Here is a 23,163-nt window from a genome sequence, read left to right as displayed (position 1 = left end):
ATATAAGGCTTCCTGGAAACGTACTCGGACTGGTTCGTTGACTATTGCGTACATTGGACTTGTACATTGTGGACGGAGAGATCAGCTATCGGGTAAAGAATTCCAAAATGGAGGACACCAATGTACACAAATGGATTTTTGCAGAAAAGAAAGCGCTGTTATGACTTATTTATGTCCTTCGAAGACTGAAATAACTGTTCCAATTGCCAATTAGATTTTCAGGTAAGTGAGGGAATAGATTTCTTCCATGGTGAATAAGCTATGCTCCATAAACACTTTTCCTCTTTTGACTGCAGTTGGCCAGTTGAGTTTGATTTGGGAAATAATGACAGACATGAGATGAGACAGTTTACACGGTTCGGATTAACACGGCCCGTCTGAGTAGTCACGTTGATGGTCATGCCATTGTCTTGATACTTTTGTTCTTTCCATAACTGCAGACAATGGATAGCGAAACAGACATTGAAGATGACTCATGGTTAGAGTCAGAGATTCAAAAGGAACTGGATGCAGTGAATCTAAATGATGCTGATCTTAAAGGTGGAGAAGAAGATGAAGAAACCAAGGATGTAGGAGATGATAATCGTGATGATGATGATGACATCGTCATTGGTGGAAAATTGCCGGTACGTATTGCTTCTGAGAGTTACTTAGAAATATTTGTAGGTAGAAATTGTACCTATAAGAAATAAACATAGCAAAAAAGATATGTAGAAAGCATTATTTTCATGTCATATTGCTGTGCTTCCCTTGATTTTTCTCAAATTCCTTTTAGGATGACATATCACCAACCATGCAGGACTACCTCCAGCGGTACCAGGGCCAGACATCTTTTGTTGAACAAGAATTGTTGGATTGTGATACTTTGATCTCCCAAATGGAACAAAGTTAGTATTTTCTGGAATTCATTTGTTTTGAGATTACTTTACTTTCCCATTGATCTTCAATTCATCAGGGCATGTACATTATTGTTAATCTTAATGGTGTCCTTCTTTGGTACAGCTAGATTGCAGTATACATGTGAATTAAGGATCAGATTTGAGCCGTTTGCCCAAAAAAGTTTCAGTAATTTGTAATAGAAAGCCCTCGATACAAACATTTTGAGTACCACAGTTTACAGAAATCTCCATCTTAAAACACCTTCCAAACAATGAATTTTCATTTTAAGAAATTGGAGCTGTAAATACGTCTTCCCCAGATGATTACCTTCTGAATGCTGCCAAGGAAAAAGGAGAAGATCCAGTCAAGATGAGAAAGGAGGTAAGAAATTGGAAGAACAGAAAGTTTAAGAGGTTGAATGTTAATTCAATCTTAACCTGAAACTAAACTTGGCGCTAAATCTAAAGGCTTAACTGAAAGTGTTAAAGTTAAGTTAACGCCACTGTCAGTGGCAAAATTAGTTTTGAACAATCGAACCCTGAAATATATCTATGACTTTTGTCACCCCCATGTGTTTTATTTTCAGATTTTGGAGCGGCTTGATCAGGAAGATGAAGAAGAACTGTTAAAAGCTGTTAAGGAAGCGGATGAAGAGGCGGCTACTGATGATGTTGAAGAGTCTGCATTTATGACTGAAACTGGAGATCTTGTGCCATCAAAGCCTACTGAGACAGGGGAATCACTTGCACCCAGTTAGTTGTAATTTTGCTTACCATATTATTTTTCAAAATAGCTATCTTCTGTCCTTAGCATGTCAGTCAGTTGCCTAAATATGCAGTGGAACTAATAAGCAGTCACCTTTGTTAGCAAGACCTCCCCTCCATTTCTATACAAGTTGACCTCTGTAATCAGGGCAGTCCTGGCATTATTCAGAATGGATTTTCTTCCAGGTGACGGTGTGATGGTAGTTTTCACAGAAGCAGACGTCCTTGAGAGGGAATTCCACCAACAGATGCAGCGATGGCTGAATAAACAACAGAAAAAAGAGCTCGATCGCAAATCCGAGTCTGACAAACGTTTGGAAGAATTTCGTATCCGGATTAAAGAAAGTGAAGAAAAGAGGATGCAGACATTGGGAAAATTAGATGAAGAGGGAAAGAAATTGACAGAACAGCGGAAGGTGAGATACTTCAGTAATATGTCTGATTCTTGAACAATTTTTGAATTGGAGAAATCTTTTTTTAATCATTGAGTTGGGTGAGAGTGAGAAGACAATAATCTGACTGCCAATTATGGATGTGCAATTAATGAGTCATTGCGAACTGGCTGGTTTAGATACTTCCTCTTTAATCAAAGCCATCCCATAGTCTCGAATATTGTAACTGTGTGCACATAATATGCCAAATAGACATGAGGGAAACCTGAATAAAAAATGCCGTACTCAATGAGGTTTGTACTGAATGATAAATTGGCTCTGTTTTGATTAAGGCTGAGGAAGCCAGATTCCGACAACTAGCTGATGCCCAAAAGCAGAGATTCAAACAGTCATTTGTCAACTTCGAAGCCCAGATTGAGGCTCTCTCTGGGGAAGTCCAAAAGGAGCAAGAGCTGCATAGCCAATTGAAGAGGGAGGCTGAAGAGAGAATAGAACAGCAAAGACAAAAAGCTGCAGTCAAGATACAGGCTTGCTTTAGAAGATTCCGGGTATTGAAGGAACATGGTCCGACTGTGCGGAATTGGATTGCTCAGAGACGGGAGGAGATTATGGCTGAGAAGTTAATGAAAGCTGAAGTCAGCATCAGGAAAAGGAAAGAAATGGAGTAAGTCTGACCTGGGTATCATTTGGATCAGCACCTGTGTCAAAATGTTGACCCTGTTTTGACATTATTTGTGAGTTCTGTTAGCTCAAACCACGTGACATTGTGTGAGGTAATTTACGGCACCACCACAATGTTTGCAGCCCATTGAATCTTACAAGTTCCAATATTGTATTTTCAGGAAAATCGAAGAACAAGCGGAACAGGAGAAGGAGGGAGAAAGAATACTGAGACAGGCTGCAGAGAAGAAAGCAAAAGAGGAAGAAGATAGAAAGAGAAAGGCAGAACTTGAAGAGAAGAGATTGAAAGAGGAAAATGAAAAGAAGAGACTTGAAGAAGAGAAGAAGGCCAAGGAAGAGGAAGAAAGACAGAGGAAAGAAGCTGAGAGGCTGAAGATGGTAGAACAAAAAAGATTAAAAGAGGAGGACGAAAAAAATAAACGTGAGGAGGAGAAGAGAAGAAAAGAGGAGGAGAAAAAGCAGAAAGATGAAGAAAAAAGGAGGAAAGCTGAAGAAATGAAGTTAAAGAAGGAAGAAGAAAAGTTGAAGAAGGAGGAAGAGAAACGAAAACGCGAGGAAGAGAAAAGACTGAAAGAAGAAGAGAAGAGGAAAGCAGAAGAAGAGAAAAGGGCACAGGAAGAGGAACAGAGGAAGAGGGTAGAGGCTGAGAAGTTAGCTCAAGAAGAAGAAATGAAGAAAGAGGCTGAACGGTTGGTATTTCATTACTAGTAAGGTAGCCACCAAAATGATATGGTGTAAATTGTAAGTTTAAAGGATTGCAAAATGTGCCCTATTTTAAAAACTTCTCTGTTATAGGTTGGCAAAAGAGGCTGAAGAGAAAAGGAAAGAAGCTGAAAAGAAAATGGAGGAAATAATGCAAAGTGAGCAGACAACAGCTCTTGAAAAAGAAAATAATGTGAAGGATCCAGACAAGACAGAACTTAGTAATGATATTGATGAAAAGATATTGAAAGAGAGAGAACGAAAGCAAGAAGAATTGAAAGAGAATGAACGAAAGAAGGAGGAACTTAGGAGGCTGGCTGAGGAGGAGAGGAAAGAGAAGTTGGCTACGATGAAGAAGAAGAGAGACGAGATGATGGAAGAGCCGTCTGCTCCTGCTGGACCCAAATTGGAAGAGTTACTGCAGCAGAAGAGGCTGGAGTGGATGCAGACTTGCACTCCTTGGAGGTGAGGAATCATTGTGCTCTATTTGTGGGTTGATGTGTGGAAGTCAGTTTGAAGTTGCATGTACAATGAGTGTTAACAGCAGAAAAGTGGCCCACTGATAAATTCATACAAACTCCAGGCTGGCCCTGAAGCTTATACTGTGTGTATGATTTCAGAATGACATACTCTGAGAAAAACTTGGAAATAATTAACCCATTCCAACCTTATTTGCAGTAAAATCTCCATGGAAATGAAGAGCAGACGCACCCCTGTCTCAAAGAGGCCATCCCGCCGTCCGTCCTCTGCAAAGAATCTCCAGAATCTGCCAGAAAATGTGGTACTGACTGCTGCCGAAGTCAAGAGCCTGAATGACGTCACAACTGTTGAACTCTGCGATCTACCTGGATATAATGTGACACCATTAGGTGGCTGTCAGAATCTACAGCATCTCTCAATGACCAACTGTAATCTGGTGACATTAGATGGTTTGTCCGCTTGCAGTAGTTTGGCTGTCCTTGAGTGTCAGGTGAGATCTTAGTGAGTTTTTGCAGGTGTGAATTTCGCACCAATATGACGAATTTTTATCGATTTTGGGTTTTGTGGTTTGACAGAGTAAGTTTTGTTTGTACATAGAGCGATCACCCCTGCCATGTAAAAACACCCATCGATGAGACTGTTGCCAGTTGATGTTTGAATAATTGCACCCAAAACGTTCAAGTAAGTTGATTCAAGAATGTGTCAGTGACAAAAATGTTTGAGTCTGTTGATGTGTTTATGCATGTAGCTTTCAATATATTGTTTGCAGAACAACAAGATTGAGATGATCAACCTCGCCAAGCTCGAGTCTCTCCTGTATGTGGACTTATCAAATAACAACATGACTTCTATCCACGGCATCGACGGCTGCAAGAATATCAGATACCTGAACCTCTCCAAGAACAGGATCACAAGAATAAGTACGAATCGTTGGTATATAGACAAGCCCTCAGGGTCGTATTTATCATCATCTAAAAAAAAGTTTTCATGAAAAATTAAAAAACCCAACTATGATACACTTGTGTATTAGTTTCTCCAAACATGTTTCTTGGATTGGAGTTGCATGTTCTTCCTTCTGTGCCTTTGCTCTAAAGCAAGCATGGTTTTCAACTCACAAGTCCTTATCTCATCCTCAATGATTGTTTATTGTCAGGTTCCATTGGCCACTGCCCGCAGCTCCATACGCTTATCTTGTCACATAATCAACTGATCCGGACCCAGAATCTAAACGAGGCTCCGACCATCCAAGTCCTTGATCTATCCCATAATAATCTACAAGCCTTGGACGACCTTTCAAAGATGGGCATGCTGAGGAGATTAGATGCTTCTTCAAATAATATTCTTCAGGTAAGAATGAATGAATTACACATCTTTAATTCTCACCTCGGTTACAGGTGGAAATTTGATTACCCTAATTTCAGGCCTATCCCTACAGTTATGAAGACAATGATGCCCTTGTCTTCTTACTGCACATGCTAGGAATGTTTTGAACTGAACATTATCTCTTTTTCAGTTTCCTAGTCTGACGAATCAGGTGCTACTCGAAGAGTTACTGCTGGATGACAACAGTATTGGTTCCCTTGGTAACCTTGCTGCATGTTGGTTGCCATTACTTCACCAGCTGTCCATTAATCAGAATAGTCTCACGAGTTTGGAGGATGTCGGTGGATGCTTGCTCCTAAAAGAGTTGAATATTGGAAACAATCAAATCACTGGTAAGCATCCAACGTGGTTTCATAGTTATTGCTGAAGATAATAATTAGTCCCTTTCCAACCCACTGGGAATCTGAGGTCTTTTGACAAGCAGTCTCTGTTTCAGCCAGCAGTTTTGGCCATCACCATGCTTCTGGTAGGCTGTTCAAGTTGAATACTCAGTAAAGATTTAGTCATGTCCAATAATATATTCTGTTGGTTCATCATTTCAGATTTGAATTGTGTCCTAAAAGCTTTTCCTTCACTGCCGAGACTGGAACATATTTGGTTGAATGGGAATCCATTCACAGAACTTAACAAACAATTTAAGTGAGTAGGAACACTTTATTCTTTTGCTTTGATACTCTTGGTAACAAACTTGCACTTGCAGTAGAACCAGATTTGTCAGTTTACCAGTCAGTAGTTGTAACCTACTTTTTGGAAAATTTGCCATCGGTATCAGACCTCGTAGTGTGTCTTTGCGACTGTTGCTAAAAAGTTGTTTCACAATCCTCGTTGCCTTTGTCTACATTGTTCTCTCCTTCTTGCAGAACCAAAGTCATATCGGAGTTGCTCAGTCTGCAATTTATCGACGGTGAGAAAGTTCCAGATAGGGGAAACATTTCTCAGGAAAAGCCGTCTTCTTATGAAACCATGTGTCTTCAACAATATCAAGTCAACCAAGGCCTATGGGAGAATTACCAAAAACATGTTGGGTGAGTTGAATGTTTGTTTAAAACAACATTTGGACTTTTGCGTGGATATTCGATCAGGTGCCCATAAAGTCTGATGTCTTCTCTCTCTGGACTATGTGGCCCATAGCTGCGGGATAAATTGATGAAAACTATTGTGATTGCAGACTGCTAGGCCTTCACACCTTGCCACAGGATACCCGATATTTCTCCCAAGAATCAATAAAGAATACTTCTTGCTTCTGTATTAAATAGTTATTTTTTAAATGATACTAGATGATAACTTCTGTATCAATATCATTTCAGGTCTGTGGTTGTGGACGGTTCACTTGTCATCATTGGTCTGCATCAGGATTATTTTGACAAAAGTAACAAAATTCTCACGGATCATCGCTATTGTCATGAATACGGAGAAATAAAAACAGACTCTTTGGGTATCCTGGACCAGTTGAACAAACAGACTGTTAAAACTGACTTCAATCATGATTCCTCCAGAAAAGACTTGAAGCAGACATCAAGGGAATCAGATGTAGTGTCAGTGTGTTCAAATTCTTCTCGAAAATCAGTTGATAAGTCCAAATTAGACCTTCGTTCTGAATCCGGAGCAAATCTCATGGACTCTAAAGCAAGATTTGATGCCTTGCTTGGTGCTAATACCACTGTGAAAACATCAGACAATTCAAGAAAGAGTCCTGCCCAGAATGGTACTGAAATAAGTCATGTGGACCCCAGATCAAAGTTTGAGGAGGCCCTAATTGGAGCAGGAATGGCTAAGAACATTTCAAATTCTGTGCCGAAGTCCCAAACTCGTACCTCGGAATCCAATGCTAGCTTTAGTGATTCAAAATCTAAGTTTGATGCCATGTTGCAAGCTCAAAAGCCAAGGAGTGACAGGATTGGAGGAAATAAAGCGTCTGCTTCAACATCTCAAGGTGTTGTTCAGAATGCCCTTGAGAAAGCCAGGTAGGTCAATGTTTGTTGGTTATGATTTTCTATTTGTTCAGCCATGGTGAGGGGCAGAGTGATAGTATCTGGCTTATGTAGTGTTTTTCTGTCCAGTTGGTATTTCACTCAATAACATTTTGATGCTTGATTAAATCATGATATGCACAAATCCTATTAGGTTTTACTCAAAAATATTCTGCAAATCATGAAGTAGGCAAGAGCAACTCCTCCCATCCAAGTGAATCAAGCATTAATGGTGCAGCGTTGAAATAGTTGCATCACGCCACCCTCTGTTTATTGATGCGACATGACAAAATTTTGTAAACAAAGATATCCATCTGTACTGACTGTTCTTTTTCTCTTGTGTCAGGTTACACAATGCAGCCACAAAGATCCAGGCTCTTTGGCGGGGATACTATCTGAGGAAACAGATCCAGAATGCGTACCAGTATGCTAGGATGAATGGGCAAGAGGAAGATGACATGTTTGGAGAAGAGGTCGACTTGTCTGCTTTTGATATGAACGAGGATGACTTGGATAAAGACTGGATGCCATCAGAGGTTCCCGTGATCCCTATGAAGTAAGTTATTATGATTATTCAGCCCTGATCTACATTGTACTATAAAAGTATGTCATCTGAAGCTATTGGGGCAGTTCAAAATCTGTTGTCTGGGCAAGTTTTTCATACCACAGCTGGCAATTCAGGTCTTCATCTTCTCGCCGCATCTGTTGATGGACAGCAGGATATAAACTACATGATGAGTTAAATGCTTTGGCCTTTGACAAAACAAGGCCAGTTTTTACCAAGTTCTGGTCATGCACAGCACATGGAATGAACTATTGTTGGAACTTTTATAATGGGGACCTGTCTCTCTTACAGTAATATAGCTATTGGGTCCAGGTAAGGCACAGGAATAGCTTCTCCTACCCATGCAGTTAGCGTAACCCCTCCCTTGCTTCCATTAAATAGCTGGTCCCTAAATGCATTTGAGTCGCCTATACCACTCCCTTGCTACTATTTTAGATGGTCCCAAACCTAGGCTATTCCGTACTATTCCAGAATTAGTACTCATGGTGGTGGATTGTAAATAATGACACTGCAATTCCCATGTCATGGCCTTAACCTGGTAGTATAAATGAATCATAGTCCCTCTACAGAGCTTAAATCACTAGGGGCCTAACTTAGATGCCCCTGACTGATCATCAACACCTCAATTTTCAAGTTTTGTTTACAGAGGATGACACTGGTATTCAAATTTCCATTGTCTTTTCCACTTCCAGTCATGCCATCCTGAAATCAGCCAACCCATCAAGTGACATCCTTCCACATCCACCAGCCGCCCCTAAGCACGCTTGGAAGGATGGCCAGGGCTGGGGTAAACCTCCCCTCCCTCCGTCATCAGCCATGAGTGGTCAGGATACGCAGAGGACGTGGCAGTCGAGGAAAGAGGAGAAAATATCGGAAGAATGGTGAGAATAAACTCTGTGCCAAGTAATCAAGTTAGGGTTGGTTATTCGGGGGCTGAGCAATGGACACTCTTGGATATCTTCCTCCTACACTTCTGTGTTACCTCGTCTATTGTGGGGTTTAAACTGAGATTTTGAATTTTGAATCCATTGATATTAGGAGCTCTCATACAGTGTTTGCTGTAATTTTGCTTTGACTGTTAAAACCTGTGACCTGTACAGGTTCACTTAATGTATGTGTACTCACCGTATGCATGATACAGTGCCACTTTCATCTGCAGTTTAAGTACCCCAAGATCATGCCGATCTAGAAAGGAGGATGATTTAATGTGTAGCTGGTGAGGATGATAAATGCAGTTCAGTTTTGCATGCAGTATGCACTGGGGTTGAATTATTGCACATTTCATTTCAGTTATTCATATTTTGTTGATTGAACACTATTTTATCACCGAAATGTTAGTTGTTGCGCACAACACCAACTATTAGCAGAAGAGGTGCTCCACAAAACAATTCTTGGACAGCCTCACCTACCTGCAGTGTGCCCTGATTCCCCTTGCAGATTAGCTCACTTGATTTGAGGCCAGGTTGCTTGCCCCTTGAAAATTGAGTTCCAACATTAACAACAAGAAAAGTTTATTACTGTCACCTTGGTGTGCGTGCATGGACCATGCTACCTGACCAATGATGTGAACTCTTCCTAAAAACTTCCCTGCCCCAGATTTCTGCCTTTGATGAAAAAAGATAGCATTAAATATTTCCGAATCATTTTCCAGGGGTTTCAAAGATTCAAAGACCGCTGAGCTCATGATGCAACGTGCCAAGAAACTCAAGTACAATGCCTTGAGGAAGAAGAAGCTGAGTCAGCTGGATCCGAGGCAGAGGCTTGAATTGATGCGGAAGCTGGAGGAGACCAATCATATGTCCCCAGTACAACCCCCCAAGAAACCAGCAGGCAACCGAAAGGAATATTTCAAAGGTGAGTTATATATGTAAGATCATGGGTGTCATTCTGAGTTTTTGCCTGTTGCCCCTTTTTGCATGTAGGAAGATTATTATCTAATTTCTTTAAACTTTTCTTGTCTTCATTTCAGCGAAAGAAGATGAAGTCCGCCACAAAGAGCATGAAAGACAAGAAGAGATGCACAACAAGAAGGCGCGCATGTACGAGTGGCTTCATGAGGCCGGCCATCCTGCAGACGATCCGTCTAGTAGCAGTTGTACTCCTCAACCAAGTAACGGCAATACAGCTCTTTTCCGTGCCAGACACCATGGGAGTGATGGTAATCTCCCAAGGCTGACCCCTGAGCTCATTGCTGGGGGACGAGTGATGCTTACGGTAGGTATCTAACAATATTTCTTTCACATACTAGATGAGAATAGGATTGATACTATTGTTTAATGTATACCCCATGTTATTGTGGGAGCTGCATTCATGCATATAGCTCAATGGGTAACATTGCTGATGTATTGGGACCCATTGTGATGTTGTGGCTCGGGTCTCTGACTAATGGTCATGAAGCCCCTGGTTTCAACCCCACTATCAGCGTGAGACTCAGGCATTTTTCTTTAAATAAGCAATGATTATATGCATCTCCTTGTCATATTTCAGGGTAGTCCCTCCCTTGAGCTTCAGTCTGTTGATGGAAGTCAGGCAGAGTCAGAGAAAATTAGAAGGTATTCCGTCGGGGAGACACATAAAGCTATAAGTCAGACTCAGTTTCCAGCAATCAAAATAAACTCTGCTCCAACGAAGAAGCCGGAGAAAATGTCATGGCGGGGGCCAGAGGTTAATAAATCTGTTGGCTGGGGTGGAGGAAAGAAGAGACCAAGCCATAAGATATGAACAATTCTGAAGTCTATACATGTCCAAGTATGACTTTTCACAAATAATAAGATCATTGGCTGTTAGAATCTGTTGCACTTGAAGAAGTAGTGCCACATATGCATTTTTCTTGTGATCCGTCGATACAATACATTCTGATGTAATGTGTTGAGGCCGAGGCTTGGATGAATATGTTTTGGGTAGAATATTAGTCATGCACTGTGTGCATTTGCTCCATCCAATGAGTCTACTGCTGTCACATCTCATATTAAATGAAGCACCCAGAGTTTGTGAGAGTCTTTGCTGCTGAAACTAGTTTTATTGTCAGTATGACCATAGTTTGAGAGTGCTGTTGGATCCACTTTTAGCATCTTTTTCATGTTAATATACAAAGATGAAAAATGAACTAATTTTCTGCAAACATCAGACAAATGAACTTGAATGTTAATTCTATCTAAAATGCTTCCGTCCAAAGTGTTGTATTAATTTATTTTCCACCGTTTCTTGTGCATTCCTTCCAGTGTTTCTACTTAGTATGTGCATGTTGATTTATCATATGTAGATCAATTTACCGAACTGCTGTGATGTTATGATTTGTTTCAAAAATAAAATCAATCACTTTTTATCAGTTTTATTCCTTTTGTTTCAATGCCAGTATTATTGCCCTTTACAGGATTTTGACATTCTGTACTCAGTTGGCATCTGCTGATCTGATATTACTTGCTTGTGCCCCATGCCCACCTACCCCCCCCCCCCCCCCATGGAATGAATGAATGAACCAATCAATTAATCAATCAATAATACACTACGTCTTGTAGGACCTTTTGCTCGGATCTCAGTTTGAGCTTACGTTAGTTCCAAAGATACAGGCTGCACCTCATAATGCTGAAGTTGATGTGTATTGATTTCAATTGGTCGACTTCAAGGGTGTTGAAAGTGTCGGACCTAGTCTGACAATCTGTTTCCTGAAGGAGGTCTTTTAAGTATTCCTGTTAGACTAGTCTTGTACTTTGATGATGTTAAGAGCAAAAATCATCAACTCCATGTATGCAATGACCATTGGAACCAATGCATGCAGTAACCATTGGCAAATGGAATAACGTGACTTGGGGTCATCAACAGACTGAACTAGGAGTATAGCAGATTATATACAGTATATAAACATTGAAATTTGCCAGTCCATGTGCACAGAACACCAAAATGTACAAATGTACAGTGGTGGCATCTTCTAGTGACCCCAAGTACAAATCTTGTGCGGAAGGGTCTCTGTGGACTACACGTATACTAAGGAATGCACAACCTAATCGTGATAATTTGGGGTGTATGGTTTCACAATCTAAAGAAGGCATGTACATTCTCAAGCTTGTTTACTAGTCTGCAACTCCTGGCCACTAATGTCTTCGTCAACATCATATTTATGTCACTTGTGAGCTCCTTGATTCAGATGGAAAAGTAACAAGGAAAAAGAATAGATTATGTCATGTATTTATTAGAAAATTAATCTGTATCAGTTACAGCAATAGGATCATTCCCCTCTGAAATATTACAAAAAGTTTGGAAAGTGAGGAAGAGCTGCACAGAGTTTACCATTCACCTAGACAATGCTACTAATGTAGACAACTCAAGGGCAATGAGACAGATAACACAGGCTAATCTTCCTTTCATCCAATTGATATTTGGCTAATTTTATATTCAATGGATATCTTTTGGATATGAAACTTGCAAAACATCCATTGAATATCCAATAGATGTCAAAATGATAAAAAAATTGTTCTATTCAATGGATGCATGTATAAATAAGTTGATTCAATTGATATTTACTGGATATGCAATGGATATATACAGTGGAAGGAAGGAAAAGTTTGTCCGGACACATCAAGTCTTGTTACATTATCATGTCTCAGACAAGACTACCAACAAAGCCACTGAAATGAATTTCATTCATTCTGATATGTTATTGCTACTTTTATATTAAGATGACAACATAAACAATGACTCTACAATTGTAAATATGTTAAAACACATTGTATGGATATTTACAAATACATTAAGACGACAAATGAAATGTGAATCATTAAGAAGGCCTACAAGTATTGGCAAAGTGTCTGCAGGAATTTCTACATAAAAATAAGCACTCGTGATAAGATGACAATTTGCTAATTTAGCTCCAAGCATTGATATACATGTGATACATCAAAATCAGCTGTCACAGGACAAATATAGATTTGCAATATTCTACAAAATGATTGTATGAGAAACGTGAACGGTTGGGCAGAAAACACTACAATGCGATTCGACTTCACTTTGTAATAAAATAAAAATAACTTTACCAAATCCACATCACAGACCAGAACACAAGTTTGTCAGCAACAAGAATTCCCTATATTCAACCACACAAAACGTCTTCCTTCCTTTAATAAGGTGGATTTATACTCCGATGCCCAACCACTTTAGACAAATTTCTTTCAATGTCAGTGTCAGCGGCAGTCGTGAACTGGAATGTGAACCAAGCTTCACACATCACTGAACACACAAAAAAGATTGACGGTTAAGCCATACTTTCCGCTGGTCCTATCTGGCTCAGAGCCAGCATGAGAATGTCACGTTTCTCTTTAGGGAATCGGAGCTCACGTCCAGCTAGTCTCGCACCGTCCAATTCTTGTTCACTGATCTCCAACTCTTGCATAATAATTCCCATGGTTTCCTGTTCACGCGATATCCAATCGAGTGCCATCTGCGATCGCATATCGTCATCGAGAGCACGATTCGAATAATGCGCAAGAACTTCTTGACGTGAACAATTACGGTCGCGCATAGCTTTCAGACTTCCGTTCCAATGTAGGAGTTGAAAGACGGTCATAAGTTCTTGGAATTCTAACATTGTGCGGGCCTTGTTACCCTCAAGCATGAAGCGAAACGCACCGATACCTGTGCCGGGATTGTCAGCCTCCTGCCTCTTGCCCTGCAAATAAACAAAAATGCACATTTTTTACCAACTGGAGATGACCCATAAATTGCCTTTGGAGTATTCTCAACACCTTGAATTATGATTCACATAATGACACGCTTTCTCTCGCTTTTAGCATCAGCAAAAGTCACCTCAAAGGTAGCCAATTTCGTTACCGGTCTGAATCTATTAGCGCATGAACTTATATTCAGTCAAAAACACAGGTAGAAATGCACCCCAAGTATATGTCATGGAGAGAGTTTAAATCACCTTGAAAGATGCTAGAGCATCCCCTACAGCTTTTTCGATGAACTCTCCACTGATCTTTCTGGACGGATGTTCGTTGAAAACAGAGTTCATCAGTGCTATTTTTGCAGCACTGCGACGAGCCTCAGCTTTTGTTGGACAGTTCTGAAACGATGAAAAGCAATGACCCTATTATCAAAATGTTGATAAGTGCAGGAAACCTTAAGCTTTCTGCATATTTTTGTCAATCTATGCTTTTGAATTGACAACTCTTTTTCTTCAAATACCAATCGTTAAAATCTGATTTGCTGCAGCATAGAACAAGTAGTTCCCTGAGAAAAAAGACCAATCCAAAGTTGCATGTAAAAGGTTCAAGAGCGACTGTTCAGACATTTCTAATGAGTCATTTGAGCAAACACAATGCACACTTAGTCATAATATTATTAGTCGCCACATATTGACCAGCCCTAGCAGGATCTAGGCCTAGCCTTTTGTCTGTGTTCAGTGCAAAAGTTGCAATATTACACTTGGTATTCCTCAGTTGAATTTTGTGTAGGCATAGAGCACAGAAAAAATTACATTGAAACGTATGTATTCACAAAATAAACTGTACATATATTTCTTCAAATTTGGAAGTACATGTACACGTATTTTTAAGCAGTGAACTATTCCTTTGTGGCTTTATTGTCCCATGAGAATTATCATTTAGCTTCAATAGATGATAAAATTAGATCAAACATGAACATGTTCAAGTTCTGTATTGCCCACTTAGTTCTCATGTTCTCAGGTGTGAAGTGCCAACAATTATCAAAACCTGCCCCAGGACACATACTGTGACCACTCTAAAGGAGCTTTCCAAAAAGACATCTCACCTGAAAGCTTCCAAAACAACTGCCCCCAGGTAATGTCACATAACAGATGTATGGCGGGCTATTGGACGGTTGTGATTCATACACGACAAGGGCGCCATTTTTCAGATCAGCGCCACGATCTTGCTTCATCTGCCAGAACTCCTGCAGTGCCTCAACAACGTTCACTGAAATGATGAATCGAATCGTACAGATAGTTTATCAGTCTCGGACCATAGGCATATTTAGTCTGTCACTGTGGTCTAAATTTACATTAACTTTCCCAGTCAAAATTTAGCTGACGTGCTCCAACACAAAATAACTCATGGAGACCATAAAGTGTAATTTATCTAAGAGGATTACGGTATTAATCTTAAAGCTAATTTAATAAATCTATAGAACAAGGCACTGAACAAATCAGCGCTTTATTGATTGGAAAACAGATTAAATAATTTGTGTCAGGATAACAATTCACAATGTATAAAGAAAGTACATCGGTTATAAAGGTTCGTACATAGTCATTTTTTTCGATTAGGAAGAAATAAAAAAGTTGTTTGTTTTCATGATGGCAGAGTGTAATTCAGTCCATTTAAAAAGTTGAGGGTGTACATCATCCACATGAAGCTCTAATTCAACAATTGAAAGGTAAGTAGGCAAAAATAAACTGACCTCGTCCATATCCATGGGTGTGTTTGGCAAAACTGTTGACCACTGCATCAACTGCTTCTTTCAGCACCGTCTTTGCACGAGAATCCGACATCGGCCGAGACGCTGCCTGTGCCATTGCGGCTACTCCTGGCATGGGAGGATGGGGTGGAGGTACGCCACTACCTCCTATTGCTCCACCGCCGTACATATCAAAATCCATTTCGAATGATGCTTTCATAGCATGTAATTAAGAATCCAGAGTCCGAAATTATTTGGATGAAAGTGTCATTATTCTTAGCTTCAGAATCTTCCGGAAGGAGCAATCATGTCTCACATTCCTCGATGATGAAACTTGTGACAGAAACTGAAAAATATTTAAACTCTTTTTACACTTAATAGTATAGTACAAAGATACCTTTGTACCATAGATACTTGTATTCCTAACTTTTTTGCCTCCTCACGCTCCTGTTCCTGTATCATATCAGTCTTTAAATGAGTGTTGAGGGTGCCTTCAGCCCCCACAATGCAACTTCCTGTGTTCAGATCAGTGGTATCAGTCACTTGGGCCAGGTCACAGGGACACTAAATAGTACATGTAGTTGCAGAGACAGAGTTGATACCAGTAATTACTGGCGGTAGGCCTAGTCGCTAGTGTACGCAGTACCAATATACGAACACGGTTGACGGTACTGTGCACTGTCCTGTGCTGTGTGTACACCGTCTACACCACGGTCCAGGGCGCTGTAAGTGTAAATACCTAAAATGGCTACCAGTAAACTCTGAATTACCACTTGTGTGATTTTGTGTATAGGCGTACATCATACGAGTTGTGCTACATATGCCTAACATAGGACAAGACTGACGGACTCAGTACTGTCAGTGTACAGCACAGTGTAGTGCATGGAGTGCATAAGATAAATCTACTACAACCATATAGGCCTACATGATCATACAGTAATGAGTAATACACTATATCGGCCGTGTAATCAAGTGGGAGTCAACAAATCTCCAAAATACACAAGGACTACACTCACGATTAAGGGCACATTTAGATATTTTGAAAGAATACATACATAGCAAGATATTGAACTATACCTTAGTAAGATTTAATCAGGAAAAGTGGATGAAATTATTGACAGAACTTACAAAATATGAAGATTCACTGCTGTTTACTTTCCGAATGACCTTCACCTCTTGATTGGCAATTAGGCCTAATTACTACGCGTCACCACAAAATTACTGAAAATTACAGTTGCTGCCATTTTTTGGTAATTTTCTACAAAAAACGTATTGAAAACTAATCTAAACTAACTAAGAAGTGATAGATATTGTATAATTACAGTTATTGCTAAGCACTACTTTTTTATGAGAGGATACCACAACGGCGATTAAACCAGGACATGGTTTGGGTTGTTTTAAACGTCAAAATGGCCAATAGTGGAAAGAAGACAGTTTTATTTGTGTGTTTAGGTGAATAAAAGTAACATTAGTGGGATGTTGTTTTATCTGAAAGGCAGTTATTTAGTAGTATTAACCATTTAATTTTGAAATAACCGCATGGAATTGTGGTGTCATCTGATTTAATCGTTGCAAACACCCAAAAGGAATGTGGGAATGACCAGAAAAAGAAAAAAAACAGGGTGTATCAAAAAATGTGAATTGGCTTCTGAGGTGATCATCGGAGACAAAATAGAGTATTGCGTTTCATCTATGATTTCAACAGGAAGAAGGACCACTCCTCTGCCAATTGATATGGTTGCTGTCTCAGTGCGATCAAAGATGACTATTTTGTGTTATTTTGAAGATGAGCAGGTGGCTATCTGCTTCTCCTCCAATGTCCATGTCCTACAACTACCTGTATTTTAGAGTATTTGATTGTTAATGGTCAGCAACTAACTCAAAGTGAATAGTGTTCGGCCTAGGTTTTGATAAAGGCTTGAAAGTTCATTGAGTTTGGAATGGAAGAAATGAATTTCAAAGTATTTCTAATTGTTCTTTTCATTTTCCAGGCAACATTTGCAGGTCGCCTATAGCTGAGGCAGTCTTCAGACAACTTGTTATTAAGGAAGGCAAAGAACATGAGGTACGACATGGAGATTGGGTTGAAAACTGACCACTTTCAGTCTCTTTTAAAGTTTTGAGCCAGTTGTTCATTATTCACTTTATAAAACAATCTGATAAACAAGGCAGATTGAAGCATTCTGATAAAAAAAACTAAATGGGACTGACTACATAACACTTACAATATAGGATAAAATGGCATCCACTTAAATTCTGATTTTATAAGGCAGGGCTCATGGCACCTTGGCTACAATCTTCTCTCAAATAATTGTATCTGCCCCCTTAAATAATTTCTACTGAACAATTTTTTTCTTTTTGCTTTACAGTGGGAAATAGATAGTGCAGCAGTAGGGCCGTACCATATTGGGTTAAAATCTGAAAGGCGTGCACAGCAAACTGCCAAGAAATTCGGAACACCTATGGATCACACAGTCAGACAAGTGAGGACTATTTTGCTATCGGGTGTTTTTCACACGTATTCAGTTGAGAATGAGAACTATCATGCTTTCTGTTTCATCAACATTGACAAAAAGTGATTGACCAGATCATTCCACCTCACAAAGGGCTGAGACAAAGTCACAACCTGTCTTCTACAGATCAGTGTTGAAGTCAATCCATGTCATTTTATTTTAACATTATTCATGGCTCTTTTTCTTTGCAGGTCAATAAGCAAGATTTCTATAAGTTTCAGTATATCTTTGGGTTTGATTTGGATAATATCAGGTGAGCTATCTAACCATCTTAAATGTTCACTGTTGTAAAGGTGTTGGAGTTGGGTGAAATATACCTGAACAATCAGACATTTTAGTTAAGAAGTTAGTTAACACTGCATTGGTCTCTGTACTTAATCAAAACTGGGAAGGTGAGGCGAAAATGTTAGTCCAAACCTAGATCACTTTGGCTGAGATTCACCTTATACCTTATGTATTTACTTTATCTTGTTTGCCTTTTCAGTGATTTGACTGGTATGAAACCGAAGGACAGCAACACTACCGTAGAACTCTTAGGAAGTTATGATCCAAATAATAAATCTCAAAACATTGATGACCCATATTATGTAAGTTTTGAATCTTTACTTTTAATATCAAACAAAATTTTAAAAGCTCCCAATATTTAGAATCGACAAATGCATGTCATGGGTATGGTGACATACTAAAAAACCAGTAAACTGATGACAACTACAAACTGTGGTACCCACTACATCAAAATCTAAATGGCTTGCTGTAACAGTGTCCATATAATAGGTCTTTCTTCTTGTTTCAGGGTGATAATATTGAAGACTTTGAAGAAGTTTATCACCAATGTGTGGCAGCCTGCAAAAACTTCCTTGCAAAACATTGACTTCCTTGCAAAACGTGAACTTATCATCTCCAGACAAAAAATTGTTTGCTGTGAGGGGCCATCCATAAAAAAATATCGAAATAATGTTTTGACAGCAAAGGGTATTATAAACTGTGGTTATGATGTGAATATTCACTCTTCTCATTACAACGCAACATGCACTTCAAATTACTATTTGCACAATTTGGGAGTTGTTCATGTTCTCTTATAGCAATCGTCACTTAGAAATTACCGGTATTCTTTCAAGGAGGGATTTTTGGGAGTAATCTTCGAACTTCTTAGAGATAGTTGACGATTGTGAATGGCCCCTGAGAGCAACTGATTGAATTCATTTTGTTAAAGTCAATGTGCTAGTCAGTTAGTTTGGATGCTCACGTCGTAGGGGCTCCATCCTAGGACCTATGTGCCATGTCATAAAGACAATACCACCTTATAAATGCATTAGCTATTAAGTCCAGATGTGATGGTCATAGACTTAGAGGAATGTTCTGCTTTTATCTTAAATGTTGTATATCCTTAAACATTGGCAATCAAGAATTTAGACAGTTTACATCTTTGTTATCAAATACTTGCCCTGTCTAGATACAAGTTTGAAATGTATCTTGTGGATGTTTAAAGACATTGTAGCTGGTCTTATCTGTTACAAAAGTGAGTATTTTGCAACAAAAAATATGGAATGAATTTTGCTTTGTTCTAAGGTATCATTTGTTTCAATAAATATATGTTACATATGCAGCAAGTTTTTTTAAAATTCGTCCTTTATTTAATAGTACTTGTTCTTCATACATATACTCCATTTACCACGACTTATGAATAGGCAATGCCTGCCTTGGGGAAACATTTCAACTCCATAAGGATGCCCTTGTACTTGGTGGACACAACATCTCAACTAGTCACAATCTGATGATGACAACCTTTTCACTCAGTCAGTTGAGTCGTCATGAGTTTATCAAGCTCACAACTTGATGGAGACTACCCTTGTACTCAGTGAAGACGTGCCAGTTCAACCATCACACAACTGGATGGAGAAAACCCTCATACTCCGAGTGGAGACGCCATTTCAACCATACAAACACTCCCAATTTGATGGGGACATTTCAACCAGTCACAACTTGTTTGATTCGAGACATAGGTCTCTTGTGACTGGCAATATGCACAACAAGAGTGGTGATTGGAGAGGAAAGTCATATGTTGTGACATGGTCTTCATCTAAAACAGTGTGCAGCCGAAACAGAAAAGTCTTCAATAATTACAAGACTTCGTCACGAATTTGTCTGCACATAACATTGGTAACAGCTTAATCTCACTGGGACAAGCCTTTCTGGATATAATAACGTGTTGCATGCTCCTTTTTTGTCCAGCAATACACAAGTTCCTGACAGAGGAAGTCACACCGATGTAGACATTTTGTCTGGGCCTCAAGTTTATTGATAGGATGACAGGACACTTTTTCAAGGGACAGTGATAACTGTTACATCTGTGTTGGTCTGTTGTTGGTTGATTAAACAAGTCTTGCGTTGCGGTTCACATGACAGAGCAAGCCGACATAGCTCAGTTGGGAGAGCCTTAGACCGAAGATCTAAAGGTCCCTAGTTCGATGCTGGGTTTCGGCAAACGGCTTTTTTTCTTGTTCTTCGAAATTCAATGATGATCCCTTTTCCTCCCCTATCATGCTTACGTACATAAACAAGAAAAGTACCCAGTCCCAAAAGCAAACATTTCTGATATCCTATTATTTTTTAGCAATATATTGTAGGCAGATATGCCAGGGAACCAATAATAGCATAATAATGATGCATGTTACAGTAACTATGGCGTCAATCTCACCCTTCCTCCCTGGAGGGCCTGCTTCATTCAGAATCGGTGGGCGGAGCCGGTATCGGAAATTTTAGTACATATAAAAGGTTTATGACAAGATATGAAATCTCGACATCATATCCAAGGTCTAATCGATTTCATCACCACCACATTATTCTGTATAGACGATTCTCTAGCAATTCTTATATCCGATACTTCGCCCGATTAACGGTAAGTAGCTTTTAATTAAATTCAGTGGCTGCATATCGGGCACGTGAACTCAATGGTATAATAGAGGGGTTTAGAGCCGCCTATCGCTAACGCCTAAACGTAACAGCCCTTACTCCTCGCGCCTCTCGTCCCTTGACCAAGCAAAATACTAAGCGAATGCCGGGGACGAGCGCGAGGCTTACTTTTATTATACCAATCACTTTTTAATGGATGAGTATCTCGTCTGTTAAAAAGTTAATGGATCACTTACAAATTAATCTAGTTTTATTGAACGCATGTTGTCACTGACTTTATAATAATGCGATTATTGCACTGACTGGACGGGCACATCCTTTATAAAATTGATTGCGAGAGAGCATGAGAATCGCTGCGGAAAGGCTTTGTGTTGTGATATCAAAGAATAGTTCAATTTGATACACGGATATATATAGCAGACGGTATTTAGACTCCAGGCTCGATAAATAAAACAAACATATCGTTATTTTCTCGTCAAATATTGCCAAATCCTATTAGCTAAAATAAGTCAATTGAGAGACAGCGCATACTGAAGGCCCAAAACTGCTCTTTATTCATTGGTAACACTGATTACTTAAACGCCGCATCACATGGTATTTTCAGACTAAACGGATATTCAGAACGATGGATGGACCAAGTGTTGGAGGTTTAATAAAGTCACTCAAGTAAGTCTTTTTAATTCTGATTATGTATTTCCCGTGGCACATCATTCAATTAGTCGAAGTATGCATACCGTTCTTGACCATGTGTCCTCACGATTGAAGCCTGTGCAATCAAGACGTATGTCCTTATATGATGTACATGTATTTCAAAACGACGAACCGAAATAAGGCCAGATCAGTAACATCCTACAGAGTAATATGACAGTTTACACATTAGAAGATGCAGATTGGGTTACACATACCGAAACAAGCGGCAAGCAACAACGAAAACTGCATTTCGTGCGGGCAAATTTGGCAAGTAGAGATTGCTGGTATCTGATTTGCTAATAAACGTGATGTCACCTCTATTTCATCATCCTGGCCTTATTATTGTTGCTGCGTCTCAAAGATGCGTTTGAAAAGAATCGTCCATTTATCTTAATGGGAGAGCCTCGTCTCCAGGCTTGGTTGTCGCCAATCGTACAGACTATCCACTCCGTGACGGAATCATCTGATTTCTCGACGACAGACGCGGTTATAGAAACCAAATACCTTAAATCAACAAAGCAAAATAGCATTTTTTCCAGGGAAGAGATTTTAAAAGTTCATTATAGCTGATAGCGTGCTTCATTATGATCATTTTTATGGTTCGGATTGGATTATAGATCAAATACAAAATCAACGTTCAGCGGTTATGGGGACCTAACATTATACCCCAGGTAAAATGTTGATATATTGACCGATTATGTCACTAATAATATTGAAAGGCAACCAAAATATTGTGCGAAACAACAGTGTTGGATTATTGATTGCGAAAATAATGCGAATATCCACACAATACGAAATGGGCCATGGGCATCTTGACCATCAAGGGTGAAATGATGTATGAGTCAAGATGGGGCGGGGGGGGGGGGGGTTATTAGTGCATCTTAGCACACACGTTCTAGGATATTATTTGGTCACAACCTTACAGTATAATTTTTCCATTCGCGCTGCAGACGAGACCGAAGGTAGGTGTTTGCGGTTGCCATGGCATCCGGAGATTCGTGTTTTATTCTCTCCTTCGTCACTAGAAAATGGAAACATAAGAGTCCCTTTAATTTATTTCGGCCAATTATTTCATTACTCTATGAAAAGAGACTAAAAGGTTTTTCATTAACCAGGGATCGTTACAGGCTCTAAAAAATAATTAGTCCGGAAAAGTTATGGCATCTAATACGCAAGGACCCGTAAGTTTGCAAAAGAAATGAATAGTTAAGAGGCAAAGTCATATATAATTACTCAGACATCAATACGGAGAGTGTAAACATTGTTTGAAAATTAATCAGGTCTTCTTTTATGTTAGTCGCCATTGTGATGGATTTTGCGTAGTGTGTGCATGGAAGCAACGGTCTTCGGCTGTGGTTTGGGTGGCCAACTTTTCATCTTGCGTGTTGTCTGCTGCTAACATATTCTTTCCTGGACAACTTGAAGAATCAAAACCAAAGGGTTTTCGCACTTCGTTAATCAACAGAAAAACGTTTAAAAATTAAAGAACTCCCAAGAAAAAAGCGCTATGGATAGCAGCCTGAACAACGTGGTGCTTGAACGAATGAGTCAAAGGTAAGTGGACAGACACAAGGTCTCTCAGTCCAAGGGAAAACTGAGGTTCCCTTTACCCCATGCCTCTGAATATACCACATTCATGTTGGCAATAACCATGATTGCATGCGGTGGCCTCTTGCCTCTGGCCTCTTGCTTGCCGAAGCCGAAGTCGACTTCACTCTAAAGGTCGTGGGTTCTACTCCGAGCTGTATGGCTCTGAAACAGACCTGTCCTCCGAGAGTCGACGATTGTCTCAAACATTTTCGTGCTGTCGCCGATTTTCTTCTA

At 39.6% G+C, this 23,163-nt stretch overlaps 3 protein-coding genes and 1 non-coding gene across 6 annotated transcripts; 3 read left to right on the top strand and 1 right to left on the bottom strand.

The window, feature by feature from the left end:
* The first annotated feature begins 110 nt into the window (after positions 1-110).
* Positions 111-11,130, top strand: LOC135492696 (leucine-rich repeat and IQ domain-containing protein 1-like). 2 transcript variants are annotated; one of them, XM_064779284.1, is made up of 22 exons: positions 111-222; positions 441-626; positions 776-887; positions 1,169-1,260; positions 1,466-1,631; positions 1,830-2,059; positions 2,368-2,699; positions 2,878-3,405; positions 3,512-3,883; positions 4,097-4,388; positions 4,668-4,818; positions 5,052-5,245; positions 5,412-5,613; positions 5,824-5,920; positions 6,142-6,306; positions 6,589-7,245; positions 7,598-7,807; positions 8,108-8,128; positions 8,509-8,697; positions 9,468-9,670; positions 9,786-10,030; positions 10,304-11,130. In XM_064779284.1, the coding sequence occupies exons 2-22, from the start codon at positions 444-446 to the stop codon at positions 10,535-10,537; spliced, it is 4,875 nt and encodes a 1,624-aa protein (XP_064635354.1). In that variant the 5' UTR covers positions 111-222; positions 441-443; the 3' UTR covers positions 10,538-11,130. The 2 variants fall into 2 exon arrangements, with proteins under 2 accessions (XP_064635354.1, XP_064635355.1); XM_064779285.1 differs by lacking the exon at positions 8,108-8,128.
* Positions 11,131-12,030: 900 nt separating this feature from the next.
* LOC135492094 (LIX1-like protein) lies at positions 12,031-16,402 on the bottom strand. 2 transcript variants are annotated; one of them, XM_064778268.1, is made up of 5 exons: positions 16,352-16,402; positions 15,227-15,569; positions 14,582-14,745; positions 13,734-13,874; positions 12,031-13,478 (listed from the first exon to the last, which is right to left on the bottom strand). In XM_064778268.1, the coding sequence occupies exons 2-5, from the start codon at positions 15,441-15,443 to the stop codon at positions 13,065-13,067; spliced, it is 936 nt and encodes a 311-aa protein (XP_064634338.1). In that variant the 5' UTR covers positions 15,444-15,569; positions 16,352-16,402; the 3' UTR covers positions 12,031-13,064. The 2 variants fall into 2 exon arrangements, with proteins under 2 accessions (XP_064634338.1, XP_064634339.1); XM_064778269.1 differs by having other exon boundaries at positions 16,301-16,356.
* Positions 16,403-16,620: 218 nt separating this feature from the next.
* Positions 16,621-19,337, top strand: LOC135492616 (low molecular weight phosphotyrosine protein phosphatase-like). The gene is made up of 6 exons (XM_064779172.1): positions 16,621-16,675; positions 17,215-17,288; positions 17,593-17,706; positions 17,928-17,989; positions 18,221-18,323; positions 18,530-19,337. Exons 1-6 carry the CDS (start codon positions 16,633-16,635, stop codon positions 18,605-18,607), a joined length of 474 nt encoding a protein of 157 aa, XP_064635242.1. The 5' UTR covers positions 16,621-16,632; the 3' UTR covers positions 18,608-19,337.
* Positions 19,338-20,147: 810 nt separating this feature from the next.
* On the top strand, positions 20,148-20,220 carry Trnaf-gaa (transfer RNA phenylalanine (anticodon GAA)). The gene has a single exon. It is a non-coding gene; the product is annotated as a tRNA-Phe (tRNA).
* The last annotated feature ends 2,943 nt before the right edge of the window (positions 20,221-23,163 follow it).

This window comes from Lineus longissimus, chromosome 8 (assembly GCF_910592395.1).
Source record: "Lineus longissimus chromosome 8, tnLinLong1.2, whole genome shotgun sequence".
Taxonomy (NCBI): Eukaryota; Metazoa; Nemertea; class Pilidiophora; order Heteronemertea; family Lineidae; genus Lineus; species Lineus longissimus.
The sequence above is the reverse complement of the archived record's forward strand: the minus strand, read 5'-3'. Positions and strand labels throughout refer to the sequence as shown.

Coding starts and splice junctions, on each gene's coding strand:
- LOC135492696 (XM_064779284.1), top strand. CDS start 444: ATGGATAGCGAAACAGACATTGAAGATGACTCATGGTTAGAGTCAGAG. Junction 5,246..5,411: donor CTTCAAATAATATTCTTCAG/GTAAGAATGAAT, acceptor TCTCTTTTTCAG/TTTCCTAGTCTGACGAATCA. Junction 7,246..7,597: donor AATGCCCTTGAGAAAGCCAG/GTAGGTCAATGT, acceptor CTCTTGTGTCAG/GTTACACAATGCAGCCACAA.
- LOC135492094 (XM_064778268.1), bottom strand. CDS start 15,443: ATGAAAGCATCATTCGAAATGGATTTTGATATGTACGGCGGTGGAGCA. Junction 13,875..14,581: donor GTTGTTTTGGAAGCTTTCAG/GTGAGATGTCTT, acceptor TCATCGTTTCAG/AACTGTCCAACAAAAGCTGA. Junction 13,479..13,733: donor ATGCTCTAGCATCTTTCAAG/GTGATTTAAACT, acceptor GTTTATTTGCAG/GGCAAGAGGCAGGAGGCTGA.
- LOC135492616 (XM_064779172.1), top strand. CDS start 16,633: ATGGCCAATAGTGGAAAGAAGACAGTTTTATTTGTGTGTTTAG. Junction 16,676..17,214: donor AGTTTTATTTGTGTGTTTAG/GTGAATAAAAGT, acceptor TTCATTTTCCAG/GCAACATTTGCAGGTCGCCT. Junction 17,990..18,220: donor TTTGATTTGGATAATATCAG/GTGAGCTATCTA, acceptor TTGCCTTTTCAG/TGATTTGACTGGTATGAAAC.